The sequence below is a fragment of the Coturnix japonica genome, chromosome 1 (assembly GCF_001577835.2).
Source record: "Coturnix japonica isolate 7356 chromosome 1, Coturnix japonica 2.1, whole genome shotgun sequence".
NCBI classification, from domain to species: Eukaryota; Metazoa; Chordata; class Aves; order Galliformes; family Phasianidae; genus Coturnix; species Coturnix japonica.
Genome location: NC_029516.1, coordinates 56,804,216 through 56,821,185, shown reverse-complemented (window position 1 = coordinate 56,821,185; position 16,970 = coordinate 56,804,216). Strand labels below are relative to the sequence as shown.

At 37.5% G+C, this 16,970-nt stretch overlaps 1 protein-coding gene across 5 annotated transcripts in view; it reads right to left on the bottom strand.

Moving 5' to 3' along the window:
- PARPBP (PARP1 binding protein) overlaps positions 1-16,970 on the bottom strand; it is a 41,800-nt gene that overhangs the window by 23,777 nt on the left and 1,053 nt on the right. For 4 of the 5 annotated variants that reach the window (XR_004307935.1, XR_004307936.1, XM_015867523.1 and 1 more), the window contains exons 2-6: positions 16,691-16,843; positions 14,736-14,966; positions 11,946-12,050; positions 10,008-10,178; positions 6,969-7,123 (exon numbers count right to left, since the gene is read on the bottom strand). Coding sequence is in view for 2 of the 5 variants with exons in the window: in XM_015867523.1 (XP_015723009.1) it covers positions 6,969-7,123; positions 10,008-10,178; positions 11,946-12,050; positions 14,736-14,966; positions 16,691-16,840 (812 nt within the window). In the remaining 3 variants the exon portion in view is untranslated. The remainder of the gene's footprint in view (positions 1-6,968; positions 7,124-10,007; positions 10,179-11,945; positions 12,051-14,735; positions 14,967-16,690; positions 16,844-16,970) is intronic. The other variant, XR_004307940.1, reaches the window with a different exon arrangement.

The window sequence follows — 16,970 nt, the reverse complement described above, 5'->3', positions numbered from 1 at the left end:
TGATGAAGCATTCGAATAAACTGTCCAGAGAAGCTGTGGAGTCTCCTTCTCTGGTGATATTTAAGACCTGCCAGGCCGCTTTCCTGTGGAACGTGCTGTACTGAACCAGCTTTAGCAGGGAGGTTGGACTCAGTGATCTCTAGAGGTCCTTTCAACCCCCTACAGTTCTGTGATTCTGCGTGACCTTTTTTCAGTATCCTCCTTTTCAGTGAAGTTTAACACAAAAGACCTATGACATTTAAGATTTGATAAGAATTGACAGAAGGAACAGCTAACTATTGTGAGCATGAACCAGCACAAAAAGAGTATACTGTTCATGTAGGATTTCTCTCATTTACCCTGTAGCCATAAAGAAAAAACAGATGTCTAAATTAAGATAAGAATGTCTGACTGAGGGAAAAAAAGATGACAAATGTAATTTATGTACTCAGACAAAGCATATTTTAATAGGTTACAAAGATGTAATCCTGCATCAAGGGCTAGAAATCACAGCCTTTTTGTTTGTTAAAGATTTAGGAATATATTTCAGAATTTAAGAACTGAAGAAATATTCATTTTTAAAATTTGAAATTAGACAGAGAAGCAATTTAGTTCTGTCCTCAAATACAACAAACAAACAAAAAAACACCCCAAAACAGAATTTCAACTTGTTTCATCCTAAGAGAGGAGAAAAACTAGATAAAATAGAAGGAAGAAACAATACAAAGTATAATTGCTCTTAACAGAGTAGTAACTGTGCCTTTAAAGTAAACCTACTTTTGGTAGCTAACTTATTTGCATAAAAATGGAAAAAGTTGCAGTTCATCTTCAATAAGATTTTGACAATAAAATTTTATCAGTGGACTTATCCATATTTTTAAAATATCTGTGAAAGAAGGAATTAATTATATCAAAACCCAGTACTAAATATGTTAGGTACTTTTCTATGCTCCTACAAACATCTATGCTGAATTACCAAAAATGCTTACCTCTGCTTTCTTCCACTGAGCTAAAAATAACCATCCCTCAGAAGATATGCCACCATCTAAAAGATCTCGAATCTTCTCAAGAATTTACTGCCAGAAACATAGTTGGTGTTCTGTCAGTGTGCTCATGCTCCAAGATTAATGTGTGTTATTCTCCATACCAAACAATGTTCCCCAAATCTTGCAGTGAAACCATAAGGCTAAATATTTTTTGGGAAAAAGATCCTAGGAAAACAACTGATGCCATTGACCTGGACATGTGCAAGGCCTTTGACATGGTACCCCACCACATCCTTATCTCCAAATTGCAGGAATGTAGATTTGATGGATGAACCACTCAGCAGATAAGGAATTGGTTGAAAGGATGCAAAGAGTGGTGATTAATGGCTCTATGTGCAGGTGGTGGCTGGTAACAAGCGGTGTCCTCCAAGGGACTGTCTTGGGACTTATGCTCCTTAGCATCTTTATCAATGGCATTGGTGACAGAATTGAGTGCACCCTCAGCAAGTTTGCTGATGATACCAAGCTGAGTGATGTGGCTGAATAAACGGAAGGAAGGGATGCCATTCAGAGGGACCTCAATAGGCTTGAAAGGTGGGCCTTGGAGAATCTAATGAGGTTCAACACAGCAAAGTGCAAGGTTTTGTACTTGGACTGGAGGAATCCCAGGCATATATACAGACTGGAAGGAGCAGCCCTTGAGAGCAGCCCTGCAGTAAAGGACCTGGGGATCCTGGTAGACAAAAAACTCGGTGTGAGCCAGCAGTGTGCTCCTGCAGCTCGGAAAACAAACTGTATCCTGGTCTCCATCAGAAGAGGGGTGGCCAGCAGGGACAGGGAGGTGATGGTCCCGCTCTACCCTGCCCTCATGAGGCCCCAATTGGAATACTGCTGTAAATCTGTCTGGGGCTCCCAAAACAAGAAAGACAGGGAGTTGGGAGTGGGTCCAGAGGAGGGCCACAAAGAGAAGCCTGGAGAAGGCTAAGAGGTGACCTCATTGCAGCCTTTCAGGACCTAAACCTATAAACAGCCTATAAACAGGAGGGGAGTCAACTCTTTACTAAGGTAGATAAGAGCAGGTCAAGAAGAAATAGTTTTAAGTTGAAAGACAGAAGATTCAGGTTGGATATCAAGGGGAAGTTCTTTACTATGAGAGTGATGAAGTGCTGGCACAGGCTGCCCAGAGAGATTGTGGATGCCCCACCCCTTGATGTTCAAGGACAAGTTGGATTAGGCCCTGGGAAGCCTTGTCTAGTATCCAACGTGGAGAATGATGGCCCTGTATGTGGCAGAGGAGGTGGAACTTTATGATCCCTGAGGTCCCTTCCAACTCAAGCCAATCTATGATTTCATGTGTATGTATATCTTTGTTGGTGAACTAGATGGGGTGATAAAAAAATATGCTTATCACATGTGCAGATGACACAAAACCAGGCAGAACAGTCAATATGTTGTAGGGTAGTGCTACAATGCAGAGTGGTACCTAGACAGATTGAAGAAAAAGGCAGACAGGAACCATAAAAAAAATTCAACAGGAAATGCAAATTCTTGGAAAGAGATATGCCCTTGCAATATTACTGGCTGAGCAGAAATTCCGTGGAAAAAAACTTGGGAGCCTTGGTGCATGTTCAGCAAGCTAAACAAGCCAGGAGTGTGTCTTGGCAACAAAGAAGGTCAACAGTATCTTTGGCTGCATCTACAGTAGCCTAGCCAGTAGTCTAAGGAATGTGATTATCCTTCTCTAATCAGCACTTGTTGGACTGAAGTTAGAATGCTGCATCCAGTTTTTGGCCCCCAGTCCAGGATAGACACTGATAAACCGGTGATAAACTGGAGCAAGTTTAGTAAAGGAATGCCAAGATGGTCAGGGAGACACGTCATCAAGAAGTTAAGGGAACAGACTGTACACACTGGAGAAAAGAAGGCTTCTGGGAGATCCACCAGCAGCCTTCTGATACCTACAAGGAAGTGATCATGAAGATAGGCTGTTGGCAGTTAGTGGACAGAAGAGAGACAACAGGCATAAACTGAAATAAGAGAGGTCCTAACTGGATATATGGAAAAAAGCTTATTGTTGTGAGGACATCAAGCAGTGTAACAAGTTGCCAAGAAAGATGCTGCAGTCCTTGAGGGTTTTTGAAACTTAACTGCTTAAAGCCCTAACTATCCTAGTCCAACCCAATAATTGACCTGCTTCGAATATGATGTAGAATCAAAAGCTTCCTGAAGCTACTTCCACAGAAATTATTTCATGATCTTAAATTCAGTGTGCCCAAAAATGAGCAACAAAGCTGATAAAGGGTCTGGAGAACAAGCCTCATGAGGAATGACTGAGGGAACTGATTCTTCAGTCTGGAGAAGAGGAGGCCCAGAGGAGACCTTATCACTTTTTACAATGACCTGAAAGGAGATTGTAGCAAGGTTGGGGTCAGCCTACTCTCCCAGGTAACTAGTGGGAGGACAAGAAGTAATGGCCTTAAGCTGCACCACAGGAGGTTCAGGTTGGATAGTTCAGGTAGGAAAAAGTTCTTCTTAGAGAATAGTGCTGCACTGGTGCAGGCTGCCCAGGAAGGTACTCAAGTTCCCAGAGGTGTTCAAGAATCGTGTGGATGTGGCACTGAGCGACATGGTTAGCAGAGACAGGCTGACCATTGGACTAGATGATCTTAGAGGTCTTTCCCAACCTTAATGATTCTACAGTTCCAAAGATAGTGCTTTGCATATGCTTGCACAACTTTCCCACAAGTTTAGAAACAAAACTCCAGAGCTGTATGAAAGCAATCCAGTTAATCCAAACATTCAGGACAAAATCAAATAAAGCTTCATATGCATTCTCTCTGAAATACTACTGTATCTTAGGATGCAGTCACAGTTTTACAAAAGCAACATGAGAAACAGTATTTTCCCTACCATTTGAAAGCTCAGTGCACTAATAAATGTGATCAAAGCATGACCAAGTCAAATTGTAAATCAAATGTAGAAGACTGCTTACGGACTTGAGATGAGGATCCAGCCCAAAACACCACACTTGCTCAAAGGTGATGAGTGGAACACTTAACTACAGCTGTTCAGTTTGAACTGCTACTACTGTGAGCTGTGCAATAGTGTCACCTAGTGGACAGTACTCACAACAAATTGAGGGCCTAATTCAAGAAGAAATATCTGCTATCTACCAACTTTGCTACTCTATCGAACCAGTTGGAACTTCTGAACTTCATACACACATAGAAAGATGCATATGAAGCAACAATTGCAGCAATTGATAATACAAACAATTTTCCATCGCTCAGTTTTGAGTCATACAAAGCTTTTATAAAGTTGAAAAATGTCATTCCAGAAATATAAGTCCTATCTGTATACAAGAATCATTTTACCATATGGTCTTGATGAGAAGGATTTCAAAAATAATAGATGAATCCCGCAGGTTTTAATTTATATCATCATAAAAGAGCCTTCGGTTCAGTAGGTGTGTAACAATCATCCACTTCACTGGAAAATGCAATATTTATATGTTTCTTGTCTAGAGCTAGAAACAAGTAGATCATGCAGGTTCTCCATTTACTTCATAAACACTGTCCAAGATGTAGAGAATCCTTAAGCAGTTTTAGGGCTATAAGCTTTACAGCATCCCCAGACTTTAAGGAATGTTCATGCTACTACTGATTGTTGAAAGTTTAGTGATGTCTTCTGACATTAAACAATTAGAGAGTGAGAAGAAAAATTCAGAGATTTGTCAGAATGTTTATTCCACTCAGTGAATACTCCTTGAAAATACTGTTTTGGTGGCATTTTTTGTTTGTTTTTACTATCTCCTGCTAACAATTTTCCTTAAACTTTGTGTCTCACCTGAATCAAACAATCAGTTTCATTAAGAGTCCACTGTTCTACTCATCTACTGTTCAGTTTCTTTCTTAGTGGAATGACTTGATGAGAAAAACATCTTATGTGCCTTGTAGCATAGAAAATACTGAGATCTTTACAGCATAGCAACAGCAATGCCGCAGACATATTGCTCAGTTTCCTCCCAAATTTCTGAGCAGGCTCCTAAAGAGTAAGCAACTAAAAACTTGTTGCACTGTTGCTTGGCTTTTCATTTCATTTATTTTTCTCCTGTTCCTCATTCTGCAGTTGTAACAGAATTAGAGAATTTTCTTTAGTTAAACTGCTTCTTTTGGAATTCATAGTAAATGTAAAAATACAGGCAGGATGTGCAGTCTGTCCCTACTCACATGGCTTACTAAGCACTTGTAAAAGGAAAATGGCGTAGTTTTCTTTTGTTAACAAATCTTACAATCCTTAAGCTTGAGAATTTCAGCATTCTAAAGAATATTCTTTGGAAGACAGTCAACAAATTGGTATATAATTGTATAAATTGTCCTGTAAATATTTTGCTACTAGATACAGAAACATATAAACACAGTAGCAGTGGCTTGTTTGTTTGTTTTATAACTTGCAGTTATAAAACCCATTTAGAGTGCAAGGAAGAGATAACAGCAAAAAATACAACACAGCTAGCTTTTGTTCTTGGCAAGCGAAACAAACAACGACACCTACATATATATGTGTGTAATCTACTGACTGTGCCAGAATATGGTTAACAAGATTTATGTCCTAAAATAATATAGATTGTCATACCATCTATACAGAATTATAATAGGAACTAGAGTACTGAAAAGGACAGCAGGTACAGCAACAGGAAAAAAAGAGAAAGCAACAGAATAAACAGATGAATGTTGAAAATAATTCCCAAGCTCAGGATAATTCTCCCAATTAGAAACTCCAATTTTCCCAAACAACTACTGATTTTTCTCACATTTTTAACAGAAGGGTAACTAACAAGAGTAACATTTTATGTTACAATTTGTTGAATCACACATATCAGAAAGTAGTCTTTCCACCCTAAAAGAGAATCTGGTACACAAACGTTTTTTCTTCCCTCATTTTTATGAATGCATAATGCCAGACATAACTTAAATAAGGAAAAAAAGCATACGTTAGAAATTGAGTCAGGAGTTTTCTTTAATGATTACAGACACAGGCGGATTGTTTCTGGTACCTAGAATGTTCAAATGAAAAAACCAAGAAGCAGCATTGAAAAGTAAAACAAAAACTCTATAGGGAATAAAAAAAACTACTTCAGAAATACTTCCAACCTCAATGGAATATGAATGGTAATTTAAATAAGGCTTGTTGTTGCTTTATAACATTTTGTTTTCACAACTGCATAAATTAGACTATTTGAACTAACACAGATTTTTGAGCATAGAACTATAATAGGTAATTGGCTGAAATTCTACACAAAAAATTACTGACTATAAATGAAAAATGTTGCTAACTTCTATTACTTAAAAAAACTACTCCACCCTAACACCACCACTTGTCCTAATGCTAGCACCCGCTAATTTAAATAACTTCTATACTGATGCTTGTGTGAAATTAATCTTACATTTAGAACCCTGCCCACAAGATTAACTTCAAGTCAGAAACATCCCAACCCAAAAAACTTCACAAGAGCCTTCCCAATTAATAAAACCACCTTCTGTTGTTAAAAATAGAAGAACAAAAAGGCTAATTAACCTGTCATTATGTATCAGCTCTTAATACCAAAAGAGTGACAACGGAGTCTTTTATAGAGAAGAAAATACGGTGCTATAACATAATAGGAGTCATAAATGAGGAAGAAAAAGATGATCATGTCTTCATCAGACCAACATGATATAAACCCTTTTGGAAATTCATTTACAATTAAGGAACTAACCAAATACACATACATGCACCAATCTAGTAAAACTTTAATGCAAATATTAGCCTCAAAACCTAGAAGCTTATCCAAGCTGTTTCTCAAATATTTATATATTTCTCTAGCTAAAAATTAAAAATTCCAAAGAAAACGTCTAAATAAGTGATTAGATCTTCTTTTGTTGACCTCCCCCTCAAGACAGACAAGCAAGAAAAATAAAAAGTTGCTCAAAAGAGACAGAAGTACAATAGAAATTCTATTACCTTGGATCTGGGATTTCACCAACAATTTCTCCCAGCTTGTCAACAAAATTAATGAAGTTAGAAAGCCCCTTTACGTGGGCTCTTAGTGGATCAAATAATGAAGCTGAAAAGCCTTTTCCTCCGTGTTCTACTGTTCGGATAAAAGATGTTGCCATCTATTAGGAGAAATATTTAGAAAATGTACATATTTTGAAGTTACTTCCCACAGATACATAAACTGCACAACAGCTGGATAATAGTAGAAATCTAACTGAAATCAGCAGAATACCTTTTAATTGCAAGCTGTTAACATCTTTCCATATATATTTGCAAACCCAATACTTAAAAGATGCCACAAGTTAAATGAAAATGACCCATCTGATTTGATATTTAAATTGATAAGTTGTAAAAGAAAAACTTTTACTTTATTAATATCGCATAGTTTTGATGCTGTTGCTGCTCTTTAAATGCATATACTGGCGTAACAAAAACAAAGGTTACATTTAGAGGGTTGTTTACAGCCTGGGAACATTTAACACGAGCACATAAATTTGACTTGAGAATTATATTTATTTTTAGGCGTAGAAATAAATACTATGAATATTCAAAGTTTCTAAAAATAATAATAATAATAATTACGATAGATAAAGGTTCTAGCATCACAGATACTCCATTCTGAAAGTTTCCATATATTTTGTATAAAGACACTGAAAATAAGAGATGTCCCAGCAGCAGTTTTCCTGGTTTCAGCTGGGATGAATCTGACTTTCCTTATAGCATCTGGTAGATGCATGCAACATCCAGCAACCCTCTATCTGAAGGACTCTTACAACAGATGGAGCCCAAAATCACAGATTAAGTGAACTCCACATACAATATAGAGAAACGACCCAAAGACTATGTCAATATCTGTGTGTATACATCAAAAAGCAGAAAAGGTGATGGTAAATGAGATGTATTGGAAAGTGTAGGACTTGAACATTATGTAAAGAATATAGAATAAGGATATTGACCCAGTTCCAGCTGGGACAAAGTCAATTTTCTTCATATTGTCTGCTACAATACTGCAGTTTAGCTTTAGCAGAAAAACAACATTGATAACATACTGATATTTAAGATGCTGCTGAGCAGTTCTGCACAGTGCCAAGGAAGTTTCAGCTTTCAGCCAGTGAGAGAGCGGGGGTTGCACAAGAAGCTGGGAAGGGACAGAACCACAACAGCTGACCTAAACTGGCCAAAGGGATATTCCATACCATATGACATCATGCAAATTGAAAACTGGGGGAAGTTGGGGTGGGGGAGCTGCTGCTGCTGCTCAGCATCTGGCTGAGCATTAGTCAATGGGTGGTGAGCAATTACCTTGTGAATCACTTGCATATATCAATGTTCTTATCATTACTATTATTTCTCTCATCCTTTTCCATCTCAGGTTGAGATTGTAACTATTACTATGATGCCTACTTTTTTTTTTTTTTCCCTGATTCTCTCCTTCATCCCACTGCGAGGCATAGAGAGCACGCAAACAGCTGTGTGGTGCTGAGCTGTCTGCCAGGTTAAACCACAGCAGTACACTTGAAAGTGTAACCCCTCAAATTTTAAGGCAACAGGTAAAATAAAATACATTTCTCTATAAAAGTTAAAGATAACAACCTAAAACACTTGATAGATACAGTAATATCAATTCTACTTGTACAATTTAATTTCAGACCGCACAGTTAAATCATAAAGCTCTTGGGACTTTAAAGAATACAACTGGAATTACTCTAGCAAAGAGAATAAACCTGCCAGTATTCCAGCTTTTGCACTAAAGATTTCTTCTGGATAAAGTATAGTTCATAGGACCTTGCCTTCCAGTGGAAAGTATTCTGGCTTTGCAGGACTTCTACAAGACACAGATGCCAGAAAAGACAACTTCTTTACGCAGTAGAGAAGTTTCCCCTCTGGCAGCTGAGAGTAAGAAGCAATAAATCCAGTCCAAACACAACGGTTTTTTTCATATACAATTTTAACAGAGCGTTAGGAGCTCAAATAATTAATCCTGGAACTGAGATTTCACAAATTTTCCATATTTTTCAACCGTAAAATCTGAAGAAACAGTGCAGCTGCTTAAGTGACTTTTACATACCCATACTATTTTTCCTTGGACTACTGCTGTCTGCAGAGATCCCACTGTGTATGCAAAATTTGATTATTTGAGTATGAGGGACCACAGTGATTCTCTGGAGAAAGAAATCTTACTCATCTATTTTTGAGATGGCTCTGTGCCGGCTATAACTGCTCTAATTATAAATTTAAATTTACTTCACATACAAAACTCTATTCTTTAGCTCCAAGCCTCTCTGAGTACTATATATTGATGCTGCAGGGGTTTTTTTGCTCCTGTATAAGGGAGAACACCATCATTTGTCTTTTTACTTTCCAGCTCTTTGCCTTTGAGAATAACATGAGCAAGAATATCCCATATCAATCACAAGTTGGAGAACGTTTCAAGACTGATCAAGCTGTAAATGAATGGCAAGAATTACGCTCCAAAAATTCTGAGTCAGAGCCGAAAAAAGAAGCAATGCTGCTCCTCCAAATTTTGGTCTTTTTTCTACACATCAAACACTGGAATTTTTTTTTCTTCAGATTGCTCTACAAAAGGCATTTTGTGCAAAGAAATGTTAGGTTACAGATTAACAAATGCATAGAAAAATTGTGTTTTTCCATTTAACCGAAGTATGTACTTGCTGCACTCTAAATATATTACTAATAGATTCTTTTCGCTGAGAGATTCCTATTTTTACCTGATCATATTTTAACACTCTAGAGGTACACATGCAGAATTTCTTTATTTTTTGTGTATTTTTAGACCTCATGACCAAGCAATCATCAGTTTTATCAGACGAAATCTGTTGTGCTGGTTTTATTTTCTTTTTAAAGCCTTGGAACTCTCTTTATGATGGTGTTTGACTTGGCTTGCAAATGTTAGTCTTGCAGATGAGACTAAAGCAACATTTCATGTTTATAAATCTATTTCATTATCTCTGACATACAGCAGGTTTCATTGGATTCACTTACCAGGAAAATTGACATTTTTCTCTCCTGTGAGGCATGCTTTAACTTAGTGAAGGCTTCTCTATCAAGTCCTCTGTCAGGAACATTTAGAATACGAGCCAATGCCAGATCATCCTTAGAATTCACCAACAGGCTTAAATACGAATAAAAACACTTCTTGGCAAAGAGCATCACCTGTATAAGAAAGCATCAACATTAATTGGTCGCCCTCCTGCTAAATTACATTTGTGCTACTAATGAGACTTTATAAAAGTGCCTCACTTTGCATAATTTCAAATTATTACTTCATATACAGGAATTCTGGAAGTACTGAGAAAAGCAAGCATGATTAATATGTGTTAAAGTTAAGTGTATTATATTTGAATAATCACACTGAAACAGGTTGCCCTGAAAAACTGTGGATGCCCCACCACCGAAGGCATTTAAGGTCAGGTTGGATGGGGCCCTGGGCAGTCTGACCTCGTGGGTTGCATGGAAAGGGTTGGAACTAGATGATCTCTAATGTTCTTTCCAAGTTAAGACATTCTATGATTCTATGACATCTAGCTATTAAAACTGGGTATCTATTTCAGCTTAGAAATCTCCTAGCAGATATTCCTTTTATATCCCAAAGTAAAATTCTAATCCTGTGAAACCACAAAAAGAATTTACATTAATTTCAAGTAGCTAAAATTTTAATCACCTCACCAGCTCCACTTCAGATTCACTAATTTTCCCCTTGATTCCCAGGGATATCAATCATAGATGTCTCACTGATTGAAGAATTAAAATTTTATATCCAACTCCACCCACATAGCCAAACTATATAAATGTAATTACTTATATTACAGCACTGTTCAGGATCCTGTAAGAACAACAGTCCTAGAATTGAAGGATTTATCTTTATCATAAAAAATCAAAATTTTTTCTGATCAAAAAAAGATCAGAAGACCATTGATGAAAAGAAAACTAATGAGAAAGCCTTTATTTTCTACTGTTCTTTCTTATTCAATAGGAATTCAAAAATATTTAACAAAATAAGACAGATTCAAGAGAAAGAAAAAAGGACGAGTAATATTTTTACTACCCATGCTGAAGTCAAGCAAGCCATTAGCTTAGTAGTAGGAGTGCTATCTAGGGGAAGACTGTAGTGAAAAAACAGAAAAGCATCAAACGGATTTCATTGAAGCATTCTTTCAGCCCAGTATTGCTAGGAGAATGTTTGCTCACACATTGAGAACTATTTTCTGATTTGTACCTATACGCTGTATTGAAATTTCTACATCTGGTGCACCAAAGTAAGCCTGGAAATCACAGAATTGTAGGGGTTGGAAGGGACCTCTAGAGATCATCGAGTCCAACCCCCCTGCCAAAGCAGGCTCCCTACACTATGTCACACAGGTAGGCGTCCTCTAGCATTTCAAGTACTGCAATACAGTATTCTCAGATTCTTGTTTGGGAAGCTGAATCACATATTCCCAGAAAGTCTCTAGTCATTTACTGGAATAAACAAGACTTGCTTGCTTTGCTACAGCTACCACTACAGTTGCTATTCAGATTTCTTCTGTAAGGAAGTAAATATGAGCTAATGAAAACAAGGTGATGAAACCTAATAAGTCTACACCACTTAGCACTTCACTTGGCAGCATCAGGCAAATCATTTAACTCTCAGTAAAGACTACATTTGAATGTTAGTATACTTGCAGAATGTTTAAAGGTGTTTAAAGGCAGATTACATACCAAATGCCTGCTATAAAAGGACTGTCCTACAGAGTATAAGTTCGTGTACTTGCCCCATACACACATTGAAGTGATGCAGTTTGAATACACTTGTTTATTACTTTTAAACTAGCAATATTTTAACAGCAATAATTGCAAAACGGAAGCAATGTTACATTTCACCTTGTGTTAAGTATCCCACATCTACACAACATTACAAAAAAAGATAGAAATAATTTTTACCTTCACCCTGCTCTGATCCTGTCCATTGACTGGTGTAGAAGGAAGAACAGAACCATTACTGTCTGACACTTTCGTTACACCAGAAATAAATTCTAGCAGTTGAACCTTCAATAAAAAGAATCAAATCAATATAAAGGTGACTAATAAGCAGAAATACTATTAAAAACCAAATGAAACCATGATTTCTCAGTTTGATAGTCTTCTGAGACTTAAAGCTTACTTTTTCTTTAGTCTTTAGAATTAGAAATGTTTAGACAAATGATGCGTAAAATTTAAATTAACTTATAGATCTTGTACACATCTGTAAGATACTTGCACTAAAAGCAGCTGCTCATCTTTCTCAAAAAAGACAACATTACACCATGGATATGAAAAGCCCATTAGCCTTCGCAAGTTCTTTACATTGAAAAAAGAAATTAGATCTTCCTGAACTTCAGTCCTCCTTGTAACTTCTTTTTTTATCCAGTAATCAAAATGCTTGAGTGGAGATTCTTTGAGTTTAAGGAAGCAGGTAAACTTGTTATAAGTATACCTGTCATTGAATATTATTGAAGTATAGAAATATAACAATATTTCTGAAGATGAGATTCCACATCTTCTCTCAGGAGCCTGTTCCAGTATTTGACTACTTCTTCACAGACACAGCTTTATTCCCAACTCCGTAGGAAGAGTTCCCCAAAGCAACTGAAATATTTTATCTTTTCTTTTCTAATTTTTATCTAATAATTCAGTTTACCTTCCTGGGAGCAGACAGCTCTTCTCTATGATTTTTCTTACAAGACAGAAATAGTTGAATCTAAATCCAAAGTTTTTTTTGTTGTTTTTGTTTTTTTTCCCATTATCAAAATCCTCTGTCTTTAAATTTTCAGTGCTCTAGAAAGCACAAAAATCAAACCCACGTGGTACACTTATATTTTAAAGTTTTTAGTTGCTATTAACACAACCCAATCATCAGACCAGTAAACATGGGTTCAGGATAAGAAAGCCTTATCTCATTAATTTTATATCCTTCTACAGTAAGATCTCCCTGGGGGAGAAAGGAAGAGAGCAAAAGTAGTTTCTCTGTATTTTAGCAAAGCTTTTGATACTGTCCCTCTCACAGTCTTTCTGGATAAATTGTCCAGGTCTGAAACAAACAGGCACATAGTACACTGGGTGAACAACTGGCTGAACAGTAGGGCTCAAAGTGTTGCAGTAAAGACAGAAGTACTTCTATTTGGTGGCCAGTTACTAGCAACATTCTCCAAGGCTCAATCTTGACACCAGTTCTATTCAATATTTTCATCAATGATTCATATGGAGCTAAATGCATTTTCTGAAATTTACTGATGATACTAAACTGGGAGATGATGTTGACTCTGAAGAGACGAGAGGCTTTCAAAAAGTGATTTACATTGATCAGAAGACTGGGCCATTAACAACAGCATGAAATTTAGCAAGAACAAATTTTGGATTCTGCTTTTGGGATTGAGTAATTCCAGTCATACATACGGCCTGGGAGACAAGAGACTGGAGAGGGGTCCTGCAGAAAGGGATTTGGGGGTTCCGGTTGACAGCTGGCACAACATGAGTCAGCAATGTACTCTGGCAGTCAAGAGGGAAAGCAACATTTTGGGGGAACATTAAACACAGCACAGCCAGGTCATTCTCCAACTATATATAGCATTGGTGCTGTCTCACCTCAAATTACCTGTTCTGGGCTCCACATTCTAAAAGGGAATTTAAGATACCTGACTGCGTGCAAAGAAGGGCAACAAAATTGGTTAAAAGAACTGGAAGGCAGGTCCTGTGAGGAACAACTGTGAATGCTGTGTTCGTTAAACTTGGTGAAAAGGAGGTTGAAGAATGATCTGATGCTCTGTACAACTTCCTGAGGAGGGGAAGTGAAGAGGGAGTTGCTCATCTTTTCTCCCTGGTATTCAGTGACAAGACACACGAGAACAGTTCAAAGCTGCAACAGGATTGGTACTGACTAGGCATTATGAAAAATTTAATTAACTGAGAGATTAGTTAGACACTGGAACAGGAATCCTAAAGGGGTGGCTGACATTCTATGCCTATCTGTGCTTAAGAGGCATTTAGATAATGTTCTTAATGACATGTTTTAACTTTGGATCAGCCCCAAAGAAATCTAACAGTTGAACTCGATTTTTGTAGGTACCTTCCAACAGCTAATATGTTATTCAATATATTTTGATCTGAAATATTATTTGAATTTGTGCTATTTTAATAGTCAGATTGGACTACACACTGCAACTTCTCTAAACTACAGCATGGCCTTATGTGCAGAATTACAGTAACTGAACTGCAATGAACTGCAACAGATGCTTGACTGAGTAACTGAAGTGGAATCTCTTCTGGTTTCTCAAAAAACATCAAAAGAAGTTACGTGTAGAATATGGAGGACTTTGTGTTTAAAAGTGTGTTATTTCTAGGACAAAAAAATATTTGGACTGCATAGCAACATATATCCAAAATTCCATAACACATTAAGATTTGATCCAGTCATATCAAGCCTTTACAGTTCAGCTTTTCTTTTTCTGGCAGAAAAACTTCTGGAGAAGAGATTGACACATCCAGCAGGATGACAGAAAGAAGTAATTTTTTGAATAGTCTTATCAGTCTTTAAAAGATTTAATAATTTAAACAGACCTGTTCCCCGACACAGAAAAAGCAAGTAACTTGTGAATACTTCAGGACTTCTGTGCATACTTCAGAAGCATTGTAAATCCATAATCATTATCAGAAGCATCGAAATAATATCAGAGATTAATCAAACAAAATACTTACAGGGGCTATGCTTTCGTCTTCAGACACAAGTGCAAGATCATGGCACTTTTGATATATGTCTATTATATCTAACATATTGCTGCTTGCTAAGAAGGTATGATAGGCCTTTTTAAAGTCAGCATAATTTTCAGGTTCTTCCATGTTCTCATACGATAATCCTAGTTTGTCATGTAACAAATATTTCCAAGTTTCCATCACATCACTGAGAGATACTGTGAAATCTCCATAGTGCTAATAGAAAAAATAAAATTAAAAAAAAAAGTATTATGCTTAACAGTTTTAAAAATTACTTTAAAACAAAATATGCATATGCCTTCAAAGAGAAACTATTATAAACTAAATGTTTGCATTTGTAATGAATTAAGTGTTATTAATAACTGAAGTTCTTTCAGTGCTTTTGCTTTACAACTGACTATTTGGAATTTGCAGTCCTTGTTCCCGATCTTTAAAATACTAGGCAGGTCTTTTCCAACCTTGGTGATCCTATGATTCTCTGACATTCAAAGTACATCTCCTTCCACCATCAAATCTAGCTTAAAGCTCTGTTAATCACTTCAGCCAGCATGTAGGACAAAACAGTCTTGCTCTATCTGGTCAATTGTGTTCCACCTAGCATCAGTATACTAATTCTCTTTAAGGCGCAACTGAGAGCACAGAACACAAAACCCTGAAGCTGGTACCATCTACAAAGGCAATTATTCACCTGATCCCTTCACCGCCTTCTTCCTGTGTCCCAGCCTCCAACTGAGAAGATAAAGGAAAACATTATCTGCACTCCTAGACCCTGAAACATCTTTCCAAGTGATAAAGTCTCTTTCGAGATTTTGTCATCTTCTCACTTCAGCCTCATGAAACCAGTCTCAAAAGAGAAGGACAGTAGCACTCCAACTTTACCATGCACAGTAGTTTCTTCTTGATATCACAAATGAAGGTCCCTAAGCAGACAGCAATCCTCTCTAGAGAGGTTATCCAAACAACAAACGGGTAATTCAGTGCCTCTCATCAAGGAATCCCCAGTGACTAACACTCATCATCTTGTTTTGGTGGTGCTGGTTCTAATGCAGGTGGTTGGTTAGACCACTTTATGAAGTTGTCCCTTCCTGAGTCTGAGTCATTACCCACACTCTCCCTTTTTCCAGACCAAAAAACCTAGCTTAGCTCCCTCTCCTTGCAGGGATTTAAGTCACCACCGTCTTTCAGCCTGTCAGCGCACAACACCACACATAATTCTCTCCAACCCCAGGATTTAATGCTGCCTGGCAATTTCCTCTTTCAACCCAGCCATTTGTTGGAAAAGTTTGTTGAGATGGGCACACTTGCATCTATGACATCCACTTCTGCTCTCAGCCCCTATTGGGACTTGCAGATTCTGGAGATTCCCACAACAGATGGTCAGGGCAGCAATTTCACTCCTCAGAAAGACTGTTTAGGTGCATATATCTGTACATGAAAGTTGTGGCCACCCTGCCTAGGTTACAACCCCAGCCCAGTCATTGCAGCATGCAATTCAATAGAGGGCATAAATGGGTGGCTGCTGCTGCTCCTGGCCCCTCCCATGTCTCTTCAGTTGCTCTCACAAGGGCTGGGGACTCCTAGCAGCTTTCTTCTCACCCTGAGGACCCTTGACTGCAGGACAGCCCCTCAACCCACACATCTCAATCCCCAACTCTGCTACAGAATCAATCAGATTTTACTACTGCAGTTGTGGATTTACACTAAAAAACAAACAAAAAAACAACATAAAAACACTTCTACCTTGGTGTTCTTCCTGTAAGCTCTGATTTGACAAAGTGCTTAATCATTATTTTACAACACCTTACCGCATCTAACCCTCAGATCAAAAACAATAGTGAAATGAGCAAAGCAATTGTTTTACATAGATAAACCAAAAGTTTAGCAAGCACACCAAGTTTAAGATACACCAAGTTCCAAGAACATATAGAAAGAATGCTAACCTGTTTATTGACTTCAGCCATGGACAGTTGTAATGCTGTCAGCATGCAATCTGCTCCACACACAGTAGTTCTTTCTGAGTTTGAAAATAAGGGCCATTGTCTTCTGAAATATTTGATTAAGTTTAAAATCTTTTGCTGGAAAGAAATCATTGCCTAAAGTAGAACACAGAATTAAGAGAAATGATTGTAAACACACAAACATGAGAGGCCTGTGCATGTCTTCACCTTAAGTGTGTATGCTATTGCTTCTTCTTCCATATTAAGTCCACAAAACGCACTT